The sequence below is a fragment of the Ranitomeya variabilis genome, chromosome 1 (assembly GCF_051348905.1).
Source record: "Ranitomeya variabilis isolate aRanVar5 chromosome 1, aRanVar5.hap1, whole genome shotgun sequence".
NCBI lineage: Eukaryota > Metazoa > Chordata > Amphibia > Anura > Dendrobatidae > Ranitomeya > Ranitomeya variabilis.
Window position 1 is genome coordinate 320,960,557 of NC_135232.1, and position 15,124 is coordinate 320,975,680.

The 15,124-nt window shown below is 41.3% G+C and overlaps 1 protein-coding gene across 2 annotated transcripts in view; it reads left to right on the forward strand.

Annotated features, from left to right (window-relative positions):
* The window catches only part of LOC143793969 (solute carrier family 12 member 3-like), a 36,641-nt gene that overhangs the window by 9,969 nt on the left and 11,548 nt on the right, over nucleotides 1-15,124 (forward strand). For both annotated transcript variants that reach the window (XM_077280888.1, XM_077280887.1), the window contains 10 exons: nucleotides 1,352-1,436; nucleotides 1,558-1,712; nucleotides 1,956-2,063; nucleotides 2,894-3,017; nucleotides 4,457-4,558; nucleotides 9,988-10,143; nucleotides 10,256-10,355; nucleotides 10,439-10,550; nucleotides 11,915-12,037; nucleotides 14,713-14,819. In XM_077280888.1, coding sequence (XP_077137003.1) covers nucleotides 1,352-1,436; nucleotides 1,558-1,712; nucleotides 1,956-2,063; nucleotides 2,894-3,017; nucleotides 4,457-4,558; nucleotides 9,988-10,143; nucleotides 10,256-10,355; nucleotides 10,439-10,550; nucleotides 11,915-12,037; nucleotides 14,713-14,819 — 1,172 coding nt within the window. The remainder of the gene's footprint in view (nucleotides 1-1,351; nucleotides 1,437-1,557; nucleotides 1,713-1,955; nucleotides 2,064-2,893; nucleotides 3,018-4,456; nucleotides 4,559-9,987; nucleotides 10,144-10,255; nucleotides 10,356-10,438; nucleotides 10,551-11,914; nucleotides 12,038-14,712; nucleotides 14,820-15,124) is intronic.

A 15,124-nucleotide genomic window follows, 5' to 3' on the forward strand; every position in this document is an offset into this window, starting at 1 on the left:
TTGTTGTTTTTATTACCCTATGTTTACCTTCTATACTGATGCCATACCAGTAATGTTGGTGCTGGGTTTTCTAAGGCTCACATGATATGCCATGTTTCTCCAAAAATAACACAGGATGTTAAAATAATTTTTTGTTTGGAAAGATTGGTTCGGGCATACAGATGTATATACACATACTGCACATATGGTACCTACCAGCCTCGTTCCTTTAGACTCCCGCAGTTAAAGGATCTTTGGTTGCATCAGTGTCATATGACCGTGATGTCACCAAAGATCCTTAAGCAGTAGTAACCTAAGAATAGAAAAGCTGGGAGCTCCTAAGGGTGCATGTCCACGGTCAGGATGGCCGGCGGTATCGCCGGAGCGGCGAAGCCGCTCGGCGCTAAGCCCCGCCCCCTTTCTGGGATGCGATCATGCCGGATGTGTACTGTACACATCCGGGATCATAGCACCCCTCGCCATAGGGCCCTGTGATATTACTTGCGGCGACGCAGCGTCGCCGCAGGTAGCACGGACATGCTGCGATCTGAAAAGACGCGCAGCATGTCCGGAGTCGCAGGGCCGCCGCGTGCGGGTTTCCACGCATAGTGGACACGGGATTTCAAAAAATCCCCTCCACTATGCTGGAACATCTGGACGCTGCGTGTTTGACGCTGCAGCGTCAAACACGTAGCGTTTACTTACCGTGGACACTCACCCTAAGAGAGTGGAGGCCCTAAGAAATTGCTCAGTTTTCCCTCTCTTCCCTCTAATGCTTGCCCTCCATACTAGCCTGTCTCCTCTTTAGTTCCTCTAGACTTTGCAGTTACAGGATCTTTAGTCACATCATGACCATATGGCCGTGTTGTCACCAAAGGTCCTTAAGCAGTCTTAACCTCTTAATAGAAACACCTAAGATTGAGGGCCTTGGGCAATGGCGTAGTTTATTCCCCCAAGACCAATTCTGAGTGTAACTAAGGTTTATTTTCGGAGTATGGATTATACTCCAAAACTCCTGTAAAATCATGCTAGGGCTTATTTTCAGCAAAACACAGTAGTTATGCTACATGAGCCCTGAAATCAATCAGCGGTTGCTAATAGGCAGCACTGCTAACACATCTCCCAGACGTCCAAAGTCCGTCATTAAAACGAGAAAGCACAATAGTTCAATAGTGGATGTTGATTGGCTACAGAGCTCACAAGGCATAACAATGTCACGTGAGCTTCAGGAAATCTGGCAATGACATTCCTGGAAGCGCTGATACGAGAGTTGAGTATAGGGTATTTTTATTTTAGGGAGTATATAGTATTTAAGAATGGGTTGACCTAATAGTGGACATCTTAAAGACTCATCTTTTAATACATATTTCAGGATCCAGCAGTGGCCATACCTAAAGGAACCCTGATGGCCATATTTTGGACCACAGTGTCATACCTGGCTATTTCAGCAACTATAGGTGAGTAGGTAGTTGAACAGCATCAGCTCAGACAGTAAAACAATTAGAATGTGATTCACCTGCATGAACATTTATCTGTTGCAAACATTGTCATATATGTTATTCTCATATATCTCTACAGGCTCTTGTGTCCTCCGTGATGCCTCTGGCATCATTAATGATACAATACTTCTAAATAACACAGACTGTGAAGGGCTTAGCTGTCAGTTTGGCTGGGATTTTAGTGAATGTCGCCAAAATGAAACTTGCTACTACGGGCTAGCAAACCATTATCAGGTGAGAAAATGTTATGGATAAAATAAGATTGAAATGAATGTCATTTTTTTTAATTTTCATATTAGGTTTTCATTCTCCAAAATCAAAGACAAATAAAATAAAAGTGACAAAAGTCTATGATCTGATTTCCAGAACTCTGGAAGGAATGTAGTGATTTTTTTTAAATTATTTTTGTATCTATTATGGGGAATAAAAAGGAACAGATGTCATATTTCACATTACATTTCTGACTTTTCATTGTAGGCAATGAGCATGGTTTCCGCATTCAGCCCCCTCATCACAGCTGGAATCTTTGCAGCCACCCTGTCCTCTGCTCTGGCCTGCCTGGTCTCTGCTCCCAAAGTCTTCCAGGTATGAGGATATTGGAAATGCCCATTAAATTGTGAGATGTTCGCTTCATTTTGTGCCTTCTAGACAATGAACCATGAGATACAATACAACACTATATATGTTCTCATTTTAAAGCGAAAATGTAATTGTGGGATACCGACATGGCACAATATGCTATGGACCCACATCATATTTTCCAACATAGTTACATGTCTATTAAAGGCAATCTGTCACCCCAAAAACGGCCTATAAACTGCCACCGCCATCAGGGGCTTATCTACAACATTCTGTAATGCTGTAGATAAGCCCCCGATGTATCCTGAAAGATTAGAAAAACAGGTTAGATTATTCTCACCCAGGGGAGGTCCCGGTTCTGTTCGGGTCCGATGGGAGTCACGGTCCGGGTCCAGCGCCTCCCATCTTCATACGCGGACGTCCTCTTCAGGTCTTCTTGCCGCGGCTCCTGCACAGGCGTACTTTGTCTGCCATGTTGAGGGCAGCGTAAAGTACTGCAGTGCGCAGGTGCTGGGCCTCTCTGACCTTTCCCGGCGCCTGCGCACTGCAGTACTTTGCTCTGCCCTCAACAGGGCAGACAAAGTACGCCTGCACCGGAGCCGCAGGAAGAAGACAAGAGGACGTCAGCGTATGAAGTTGGGAGGCGCCGGACCCGGACAGCAACTCCCATCGGACCCTTATCAGAATGCTGTAGATAAGCCTCTAATGGCGGTGGCCTTAGTTTAGTTTATAGGCCGTTTTTGGGGTGACAGATTCCCTTTAAAGGTGCTTGAAATCATTTTATGGGCACTCCCAAGCATATTTCCTTACCACTAACATAGAATGCATCTTTGCAGTGCCTGTGTAAGGATAAGCTGTACCCCTTTATTGGATTCTTTGGGAAGGGCTATGGCAAGAACAATGAGCCTATCCGTGGATACCTTCTCGCCTTTATTATTGCCATTGCATTTATCCTTATTGGTAAGTGTATTCTATAACCCATCAATCTGTTCCATTTACAGTATACAGTGGGCTGAGAATATCCAATATTAGGTATAGATGGCAATTTATGAAATCTAGTGCAGAAAAAATGTGTTGCCCTTTCCTATGTGGTTATATTAGCAGTCAAAGTAATATATATATATATATATATATATATATATATATATGTATGTATGTATGTATGTGTATATATATATATATATATATATATATATATATATATATAATCAAAGGTTTTGTCCACTACTAAAGTTACCTTAATATCTGCTCCTTATATAATTACGTACAAATTACTAATTACTACCAAAGATGACCCTATCCGAATATACAGTATTCATGTGTCCTGGCAGCTTAACCCAATACTCGACATAAGATGTGAAGGGGGCTGCCTGGCTGATTTGGGTAGCTATGTTAGCACCTTCCTCTGTATATGCATAGGCTGGAACAGAGAATGGGTCTGACTGAGCAGTTAAAACGAACCAAAAAAAATCCATGAACCAAAGCACCAGACGATCTCCTTCAGATGATCACTTTATTAGTAACATTATACACACAAAAAAACATTACATGCAATGTTTCGGCCACACAGGGCCTTTATCAAGCCATACAAATAAGAGATGTTTTTATTTATGATATTTTTATGGATTGTTAAGGGTCCAGAACGACTGAAACGTTGCATGTAATTTTTTTTTTCGTGTACACTGATACTAATAAAGTGATCATCTGAAGATCGTCTACAACATCATGGAGGGTTGTACCAACACTGCACAGACTGCAGAGAAATGCACGGGATATATGTTTTGTGAATTAAAATCAACCAGTCAGACAGGAAGTTAAGGGCAGAATGTGTAGCTGCCAAAGCCCTTTCATCACAACATTTGGGAGTAAATATTTCATGTTATTTCATGGAAAGAAATAAAGAGGAAAATGAAATATACTAAGGAATAATTGACAGAAAATCTCTGCAAGGCAGATGTAATGCATAGAGTTATAAAGAAGACCTAACATCTAGTCAAAAGTGGCCAAATTTTTGCTCTTATTTTATCCCGGCTGCCTCTCTAATACATAGTATTAAAGATTTTGTTTTTCTTTGCTTTTCGTTTTTTGAATCCTTCATATGCTTCCAGAAATATAGCCCTTTTTATCTAGTACAATGTTTATGGTCTTTCCCTGGGGGATGGGGCAGAGTAGCCTAAAGCCATGCCCCTAGAGATCCCTTAGAATGATGCCCCCTTAGTAAAGGTCAGAAAATGCAGCACTAAGCAAATCCTAGTCACTATTGACATGATGACAGTGACGGGTCCTTTTAGGTTTGGCAGATTTTTACTTCAGTGCAGTTCATTTGTTTTTACTAATCATATCCGTTATTCCATGTAATTTTCCTTAATGTCTATTATTTAACTCTTATCTCTCCACAGCTGAGCTAAACACAATTGCCCCTATTATTTCCAATTTCTTTTTGTGCTCCTATGCTCTCATCAACTTCAGTTGCTTCCATGCTTCCATCACCAACTCTCCAGGTAAAGACAAAACTGTATTCTTCCATTATCCTCAGTGTCTAAATCTTTTTTTCTTTTGTTTGCTTTTCTAATTTTACTGTGTATGTTAGCGTATTTTCTAAAGGTGATATTGACATGCAATTGTCACCAGATGTAACCCATCCAATCCACCTAGGCTAGGAAATCAAACCATAGATGTCCTCAAATTAAGTTATGCGTAATAATGAAAAATGACACAGGGAAAAATTACTGAACACATGAAGAAAGAGAGGTGCAAAAAGCCATGGAAAGTTATATGACACCAGCTGAAATCTATCATTAATTAGAAGGCAATTCTGCCACTTAGTGAAAAATAATATCAGCTAGTTCAACTGATGGCCTATAAAAAGGTGTCTCATTACCAAGATGCCACATTGGACACATCTCATGATGGGTGAAATCAGTGAGCTGTCTCAAGACCTTCACAACCTTATTGTTGAAAAACATACGGATGGCATTGGTTACATAAAAATTTCTAAACTACTACTAAAGAACATAATTTCACTATAAACTGGCCACAACTAGGTGGTCTCCACAAAATTTCAGACAGTGAAAATAATTATCAGAACAGTTGTTCAAGAGCCAGGGACCACTCATCAAGAGCTACAGAAAGACCTGGAATCAGCAGGTACAATTGTTCCAAAGAAAACTATAAGTAATGCACTTAACCTCCATGTCCTGTATGCACGCTCACCATGCAAGACTTCATTGCTGAACAAAATGCATGTTCAAGCACGTTTAAAGTTTGCTCAACAATATTTAAACAAGTCTGTGAAATACTGTGAGAATGTAGTCTGGTCAGATGACACCAAAATTGAACTCTTTGGATGCCATAATATTCTTCTCTCTACCCATGAAATGTTCCCTGTGCCATGGGTTGCAACACAGCCCAAAAGCGTGATTGATCTACCCCCATGCTTAACTCTTCCATGAAGGCCATGTTTGGGCAGATGTCTCTAAACAGGAACAATGCACCACAACTTAAGAGTCTGCTAAATCTTTCCGAAGGTTTTTAGCAGTCTAGCAGGGATTTTGATTTGCCTCTCTAGCAATTCTACGAGCAGCTGTCACTGAAAATTTGCTTGGTCTTCCAGACCTTATCTTGACCTGTTAACTGCCATTTTTGCTAAATTCAATTCGAACTGAGGAAAAGGCAACTTGAACAGCTTTGCTATATCCTTATAGCCTTCTCCTACTTTGAGGGCATCTAAAATTTTAATTTTCAGAATGCTAGGCAGCTGCGTAGAAGAACCATGGCTGCTGTTTTTTGTTTTATATTTAAAGGAGGCTTTCTATAAAGCTGATGAATCTGCATCACCTGGATATATATATCCTGTGGTATATTGTCTCACTCGACTGGACACAGAGGTAGAAATAGAACACTGTCTCTTTAAGAACATGCTTGGTTTATTAAATGCAGCATAAACCAAGCTGTAAAAAAGTAAACATGGCCCTCTCCTAGCAGAATCACAAAACAGTCCTTCTGCTAGCGGAGATCAGCCCGCTCAGGGTTAGCAATGCCCACGATTCAGGTCCTCTGACACAGGCACAAACATTTTCCTTGAGTGCTTTCTCTTCTATCACTGACCACTGCTGCCTTTGGAGGCAAGCTACTTAAGCCCCAGACCATGTGACTCCTCCCCCATGTGACTGATCACATGACTGTGACACCACACAGGTCCTGTCAGCACACGACGGTGCCGGCTCTGCAGGTGGAGATAAGATGGACATCCTCCCATCCACTCTATGGATGCCCACATACAAGCCAGCCCATTATGCAACTTAGCTTAACCCTCACAACACTTAGTGTGCTGGAGGAAAAACTCTGGGTTTTATATCACTAACGCCATTAGACGTAATTAACCCCTTTCTGACCTCGGAAGGGATAGTACGTCCGAGGTCAGAAGCCCCACTTTGATGCGGGCTCCGGCGGTGAGCCCGCATCAAAGCCGGGACATGTCAGCTGTTTTGAACAGCTGACATGTGCCCGTAATAGGCGCGGGCAGAATCACGATTCGCCCGTGCCTATTAACTAGTTAAATGCCGCTGTCAAATGCAGACAGCGGCATTTAACTACCGCATCCGGCAGGGCGGCCGGAAATGATGGCATCGCCGACCCTCGTCACATGATCGGAGGTCAGCGATGCTTCAGAATAGTAACCATAGAGGTCCTTGAGACCTCTATGGTTACTGATCGCCGGTAGCTGTGAGCGCCACCCTGTGGTCGGCGCTCACAGCACACCTGATTTTCTGCTACGTAGCAGCGAACAGCAGATCGCTGCTATGTAGCAGAGCTGATCGTGCTGTGCCTACTTCTAGCCTCCCATGGAGGCTATTGAAGCATGGCAAAAGTAAAGAAAAAAAGTAAAAAAAAAATGTGAAAAAAATAAAAAAAATATAAAAGTTTAAATCACTCCCCTTTCGCCCCAATCAAAATAAATCAATAAAAAAAATATCACACCTACACATATTTGGTATCGCCGCGTTCAGAATCGCCCGATCTATCAATAAAAAAAAAGCATTAACCTGATCGCTAAACGGCGTAGCGAGAAAAAAATTCGAAATGCCAGAATTACGTTTTTTTGGTCGCCGCGACATTGCATTAAAATGCAATAACGGGCGATCAAAAGAACGTATCTGCACCAAAATGCTATCATTAAAAACGCCAGCTCAGCACGCAAAAAATAAGCCCTCAACCGACCCCAGATCATGAAAAATGGACACGCTACGCGTTTCGGAAAATGGCGCAATTTTTTTTCTCTTATTTTTAGCAAAGTTTGGAATTTTTTTTCACCACTTAGGTGAAAAATAACCTAGTCATGTTAGGTGTCTATGAACTCGTAATGACCTGGAGAATCATAATGGCAGGTCAGTTTTAGCATTTAGTGAACCTAGCAAAAAAGCCAAACAAAAAACAAGTGTGAGATTGCACTTTTTTTGCAATTTTACTGCATTTGGAATTTTTTTCCCATTTTCTAGTACACGACATGGTAAAACCAATGATGTCGTTCAAAAGTACAACTCGTCCCGCAAAAAATAAGCCCTCACATGGCCAAAATTGACGGAAAAATAAAAAAGTTATGGCTCTGGGAAGGAGGGGAGTGAAAAACGAACACGGAAAAACGGAAAATCCCAAGGTCATGAAGGCGTTAAACATATCTTCCTTCCAGCACTTTATCAGTGACTTTGTCACAATATATATACAGTGCGTTCAGCATAAATGAGTACACCCCCTTTGAAAAGTAATATTTTAATCTCACTGAACATAACAAAACTTTCTAAAATTTTGACAAGACTGAGTTTCATAGAGCATTTTTTTAATCTGAAGGTAAGGTTAATAATATAAATTTTCATTACAAAATCTTCAGTTTTACTCAAATTACTTGATGCAAAAATGAATACACCACACATAAAAAAACATGAACACCACCAAGTCTTCGAAGCATCGAAAGAACAAGTTGGCAACATATTGCCACATCTATCTTTTTCCATTCTTCAAGAACGACCTCATTTATAGCCTGGATGTTGGAGGGTGATGCTCAACTTGTCTCTTCAGGATTCCTCATAGGTGCTCGATAAGGTTCAGATCAGGAAACATACTTGGCGAATAAATCAGTTTCACCCTGTTCTTCAGAAATGCAAGTGTTTTATCATGTTGAAAAAGTCAACGTCTACTAAGGGCACAGAGTGATAGTTGCACCTTCTCTTTCAATATACAGCAGTACACCTGTGAGTTCATGATACCATCAATGAATTGTAGCTCCTTGACACCAGTAGCACCCATGTAGTTCCACATAAGGACACTTCCACCACCATGCATTTTTCTTTGCACTTCTCACCTTTGTGACCCCATAAAGTTTTGAAGCCATCATTTTCAAAAACATTTATCTTGGTCTTATCACTCCTGAGTTCAGAGTCCCAGTTGTCTTTATATTCTTCAGCACAGGCCCCGGGCTTCCTTTGTGGACAACACCCATGCATGCCATTCGTCTGCAGTGTAAGATGTATTGCATAATGGGAAGCACTTACCCCAGTTTGACTTTCTACTGCTTTAGCTAACTGCAGTGAACTTGCATGTCAATTTTCTTTAATTCTTCTCCTGCTCCTGTTTACTTGTTAACTTCCATGGTCGGTCTGGACGTCTCTCTGAGATTTTTGCAGTTCCATCTTTGTTAAATTATTGTATCACTTTTGCTATAGTATGCTCATTGATAACTAAAGCTTTGCTGATCTTCTTGTAGCCTTCATCTTTTTTGCATAAAAATATCTTCTTTCTCAGGTCTTGTGACATTTCTCTTCCATGTTGTGCCATTGCTGACAACATGAAATTTGAAAGGGTTTTATTTGTGAAATAATGACCTTTTATAGTCAGCTGTCTGCTGGACACCTGTTTAATGACTATTTAAACTTCCATGTGATTAAATTCTTGTTAGTTAGAATTTTATAGTCTAAACTTTAGCTTTGCTCCCAAGACTTTAAGGCTATGTGCACACGTTGCAGATTTTTCCGCACCGTTTTTGCAAAATCAGCAGGTAAAACGCACTGGGTTACCTGCAGATTTACTGCGGTTTTACACCTGCGGATTCCTATTATGGAGTAGGTGTAAAACACTGCGGAATCCGCACAAAAAGTTGACATGCTGCGTAAAATACAACGCAGCGTTTCTGCGCTGTATTTTCCGCAGCATGTGCACTGCGAATTTGGTTTTCCATAAGTTTACATGGTACTGTACAATGCATGAAAAACAGCTGCGAATCTGCAGCGGCCAATCCGCAACGTGTGCACATAGCCTCATTGGGGTGAACTCATTATCTTACTTGGTCTATAATAAATTTGTTAGGAAAATTATTTTGAGTGCAAAATAACAAATCTTGCTTGCAATCATTGCTCCATATTTTCTAGTATCCCATAGAAAATGTTGATTCTTAGGCTACTTTCACACTAGTCCGTCAGTACGGGCCGTCGCAAACCATCGGACAGTGTGCTAATTAATCACAATGTGGGCAGTGGATGCAGTCTTACGATGCATCCGCTGCCCAGTGTGATGAGCGGGGAGGAGGGGGCAAAGTTTCAGCCGCGCATGCGAGGTCGAAAATGGCAGACTCGACGCACAAAAAAACATTACATGTAACGGATGTGACGTGTGGCCATACGTCTTTAATGTAAGTCTATGGGGAAAAAACGCATCCTGCAGACAACTTTGCAGGATGCGTTTTTTCTCCTAAACGACGCATTGCGACGTATGCAAAAGGCGCTAGTGTGAAAGTAGCCTAAAAGGTATCTAAAGGTTTTCTGACAAATCTGTTAAAGTGTACCCATTTATGCTGAGCACTGGATAGATACTGTAGATAGACAGTATGCGTGTGATTCTTACTCTGTTCCCACTATCATTTATATCTAATATCTTATAGGATGGCGGCCATCATTCCGTTACTACAACAAATGGACCTCCCTTTTTGGGGCTGTAGTCTCAGTGGTCATTATGTTTCTTCTGACGTGGTGGGCAGCTATCATTGCTGTAGCGATCATTGTCATACTCCTAGGTTATGTCACCTACAAAAAGCCCGGTAAGATTGATTACCTTTATTCCATATCCAATATGAAAATGAATTACTATATCTTTTCAGATGAGTGATCAGGACTCTGTAGTATTAAACAAGTTTTCCTCTGCACCATTAGATGTGAACTGGGGGTCTTCTGTGCAGGCTGGAGCTTACAACATGGCACTAACCTACAGTGTGAGCCTGACCGGAGTACAAGAGCATGTCAAGAACTTTAGGTAGGGAAGTTAATATGAAGCTGATAACCTTAGCATGAACTGTGTGCAAGGCATTAACTTCTATTGTTTATTCCTACTGATAGACCACAATGTCTCGTACTAACTGGACCCCCCAACTTCCGTCCTGCCCTGGTTGACTTTGTCAGTTCTGTAACAAAGAATACAAGTTTGATGATCTGTGGGAATGTTGTAATTGTGAGTATTAGATATGCAATATTTCTTAAAAATTGAGACTGTAAATGGTTATTCCCAACTTCATAGATATTGTTGGACCGTGCTTGTAAAAACAAATGCAAATTACTGCTTATTAGAATTTGCGATTGTTCTTGAGAAATTAACACTTTAGTTTACATCTTGCTGCCTAGATAACCCGTCACTGCTGCTTTCTTGCTTGTAAACACTGCCCTGAAGCTGGTCGGGATTAGAAGGTAACATCGCACTCCCAGCTTCATCACAGTGTCTACAAGCTCAATGGAAAAGAGTTTGTGAGCAATGACTATTCTCCTGTCTAGCAGCGGTGGTCAGTCTCTAACGTACTAAACTGTAAACAAACAAAAGTTAATTTGTCAAAAAATGAAGTAAACGTATTTAATGACATGAACATAAATTATTAACCCCTTAACGTCCAATGATGGATATATCCGACATTGGACACTTCCCCCTGCGATGAGCTTGCACCTTTTCCAGCCAATGACAGCTGTTGGTCGCGATTCCACCCGCGGCTATTAGGGGCAAGCAGTACAAGCAATCGGATGATCGCAGCTTCTAGTCTCCCATGGAGACTATTGAAGCAAGTAAAAAGTAAACAAGAAATGTTTTAAAAAAAATTAAACAATCCAAAAAATATGAAAGCTCAATTCACACCCAAAGTAAAACAATAAAAAAAAACAATCAAATACACACATATCTGGTATCACTGCATTTAGAATTTCCTGATCTATCAATATATAAAAATAATTAATCCAATCAGTAAACGGTGTAGAGAGAAAAAATTTGAGATGCCAGAATTACGTTTTTTTGGTTGCTGCAACAGCAACATTGCAATAAAATGCAATAACGGGCAATCAAAAGATCGTTTACACATCAAAATGGTATAAATAAAAATTTCAGAACAGCGGGCAAAAAAATAAGCCCTCACCCGGCCCCAGATCCTGAAAAATTTAGACACTACAGGTCTCGGAAAATGGCTTTTTTTTTTTTTTTCTTTACAAACTTTGGATTTTTTGCACCACTTAAGTAAAAAAGAACCTGGACATGATTGATGTGTGTGAACCCATAATGACCTGGAGAATCATAATGGCAGGTCAGTTTTAGCATTTAGTGACCATGGCAAAAAAAAATCCCCCAAAAATTGAGGAATTGCAATTTTCCAGTACACAATATGGTAAAATCAATGGTGACATTCAAAAGGACAACTTGTCCCTCAAAAAACAAGCCCTCACATAGCCATATTGATGGAAAAATAAAAAAGTTGCCAAAAACGGAAATACCCCTGGTCCTTAAGGGACTAAAGAAAATGTCCTTAAAAACCACCATCTATAACCACTATTTATTGACAGGACTCAGACAAGCTACCAGACTCGGATGGACAGCTTCGGTGGTTAAACACTAGGAAGGTGCGATCATTCTACAGTGTGATCCAAGAAAAGACTTTACAAGCTGGAGCCAAAAGTCTCATGCAGGTACAAAGACTTAACACCTTTATAACTCATAGTTAACTTTATGCAGCAGCAACATATTGTGTAGTGATGTACAATCCCATGTACAACTAATTCACGAGTTGCATACAGTACATCTGATCATATGTATTACATGATTACTTTACTCCTGAAATGGTCAACTTCACCTATTGAAATCCAGTCCCATCTTCTGGCACCATGTTATGGAGCAGGGGGAGCTGAGCAGATTGATACATAGTTTTGTGAGAAAAGCTTCAGTTGAACTTGCATTTCAATAATTTAATCCTGGGTTCTCCCTGGGATTTTAAGTCCAGTGGGCAGTCCTATCAGTGATTGACAGCTATCCATGTCTGTACACATGTATAAAGAAAGATGTCAATCACTGATAGGATTGCCCAATGGACTTAAAATCCTAGAAATAGCAAAGGTTTGTATATACACTGCTGAAAAAAATAAAGGGAACACTAAAATCCCACATCCTAGATATCACTGAATGAAATATTCCAGTTGTAAATCTTTATTCATTACATAGTGGAATGTGTTGAGAACAATAAAACCTAAAAATTATCAATGTATATCACAACTAATATCCCACGGAGGTCTGGAGTTGGAATGATGCTCAAAGTCAAAGTGGAAAATGAAGTTACAGGCTGATCCAACTTCAGTGGAAATGCCTCAAGACAAGGAAATATTGCTCAGTAGTGTGTGGCCTCTACGTGCCTGTATAACCTCCCTACAATGCCTTGGCAGGCTCCTGATGAGGCGGCGGATGGTCTCCTGAGGGATCTCCTCCCAGACCTGGACTAAAGCATCTAACTCCTGGACAGTCTGTGGTGCAATGTGACGTTGGTGGATGGTGCGAGACATGATGTCCCAGATGTGTTCAATCAGATTCAGGTCTGGGGAACGGGCGGACCAGTCCATAGCTTCAATGCCTTCATCTTGCAGGAACTGCTGACAAACTCCAGCCACATGAGGTCTGGCATTGTCCTGCATTAGGAGGAACCCAGGGCCAACCGCACCAGCTTATGGTCTCACGAGGGGTCTGAGGATCTCATCTCGGTACCTAATGGCAGTCAGGCTACTTCTGGCAAGCACATGGAGGGCTGTCCGGCCCTCCAAAGAAATGCCACCCCACACCATTACTGACCCACTGCCAAACCGGTCATGCTGAAGGATGTTGCAGGCAGCAGATCGCTCTCCACAGCATCTCCAGACTCTGTCACATGTGCTCAGTGTGAACCTGCTTTCATCTGTGAAGAGCACAGGGCACCAGTGGCGAATTTGCCAATTCTGGTGTTCTGTGGCAAATGCTAAGCATCCTGCATGATGTTGGGCTGTGAGCACAACCCCCATCTGTGGACGGAAGGCACTCAGACCATCCTCATGGAGTTGGTTTCTAAATTTGTGCAGACACATGCACATTTGTGGCCTGTTGGAGGTCATTTTGTAGGGCTCTGGCAGTGCTCCTCCTGTTCCTCCTTGCACAAAGGCTGAGATAGCGGTCCTGCTGCTGAGTTGTTGCCCTCCTATGGCCCCCTTCACATCTCCTGGTGTACTGGCCTGTCTCCTGGTAGTGTCTCCAGCCTCTGGACACTACGCTGACAAAGCAAACCTTCTTGCCACAGCTCGAATTGATGTGCCATCCTGGATGAGCTGCACACCCTGAGCCACTTGTGTGGGTTGTAGAGTCCATCTCACACTACCACGAGTGTGAAAGCACAACCAACATTCAAGTGACCAAAACATCAGCCAGAAAGCATTGGTACTGAGATGTGGTCTGTGGTCCCCACCTGCAGAACCACTCCTTTATTGAGTGTGTCTTGATAATTGCCAATAATTTCCATCTGTTGTCTATTTCATTTGCACAACAGCATGTGAAATTGATTGTCAAACAGTGTTGCTTCCTAAGTGGACAGTTTGATTTCACAGAAGTTTGATTTACTTGGAGTTATACTCTGTTGTTTGCGTTTCCTTTATTTTTTTTGAGCAGTGTATATTTCTATAATGAATCTACTCAACTCCTTCTGCTCTATATCATGCTATACATTGAAGTGTATTTTCATGGTGACAGGTTCCCTTTAAATGTGTCACTTGTATGCAAGCGATGTAGGAAATGCCGTCACTTGCTAATCATAGGGATCTGATTGCAATTACCCTTTTGATGATTACACTATTTCAGCGGCATCGACAGTCGCTCTCCTGGGGCCAATGTGACCTTTTTGTGTGTTACACGAGCCTTGCGCCCAATCAGTGTTGGCTTCACTTTCCCGCCTTCAGACGTATCAGACATTAATAAGAAGTGATCAGCCAGCCACAGGTGACTTCCTCTAAATGTCTGATTCATCCGGGAGCCTCAGTGGAGCAAGTGTCAACACCGTTGGGACAGCAGTGACACCAGGGTGAGTATTAGTGTCGTTATTTTATGGGGGCAAACAGATTATAAAGGGGTTGTCCGAGTAGTGGACAACCCCTTTATAGAACTAACACTTACTAACAATCCGCTATGGTCATTAATATAGATGAGACATAATTTCCTTGATTGTAGGCCCTTTGGATATTATGAGATCGGTACAAGATATAAACATGCACAATTAACACCAGTTTGTGAAGTATCTCACATATATTCTCTACTGCATAGATACTACAGCAATTTATGATACCTTCTGTCCATGCAGGTAACTGGTCTAGGTCGTTTAAAGCCAAACACAGTGGTGTTGGGTTATAAAAGTAACTGGCAACAAGTTCCAGGGCAATGCTTAGAAGAATATGTGGCAATCATTAAGTGAGTAGAGTCTAGATTTCAAGAGGATTCTTCGATCTGTAATAATGTATAATCTCTTCCTCTGTAAACATAGGCCTGATTCATCATTGCATTTTGCCAGCGTGTTAGCTTGAACATCTCACAATTAGTGACTTGTGCCTTATTTACAGTTGTCTTTTAATGTTTAGTTAATTTTCTGATTTTTACATCAATGTGGCTTTTCCAGATGTTGTAGACTAATGCATCAAATTAAACTTTTTAAAAAGCAACAATTTGGCATAAATGTACTAAATAGTGGCAGAATGGGTCAAAGACCAAAAAAGGCA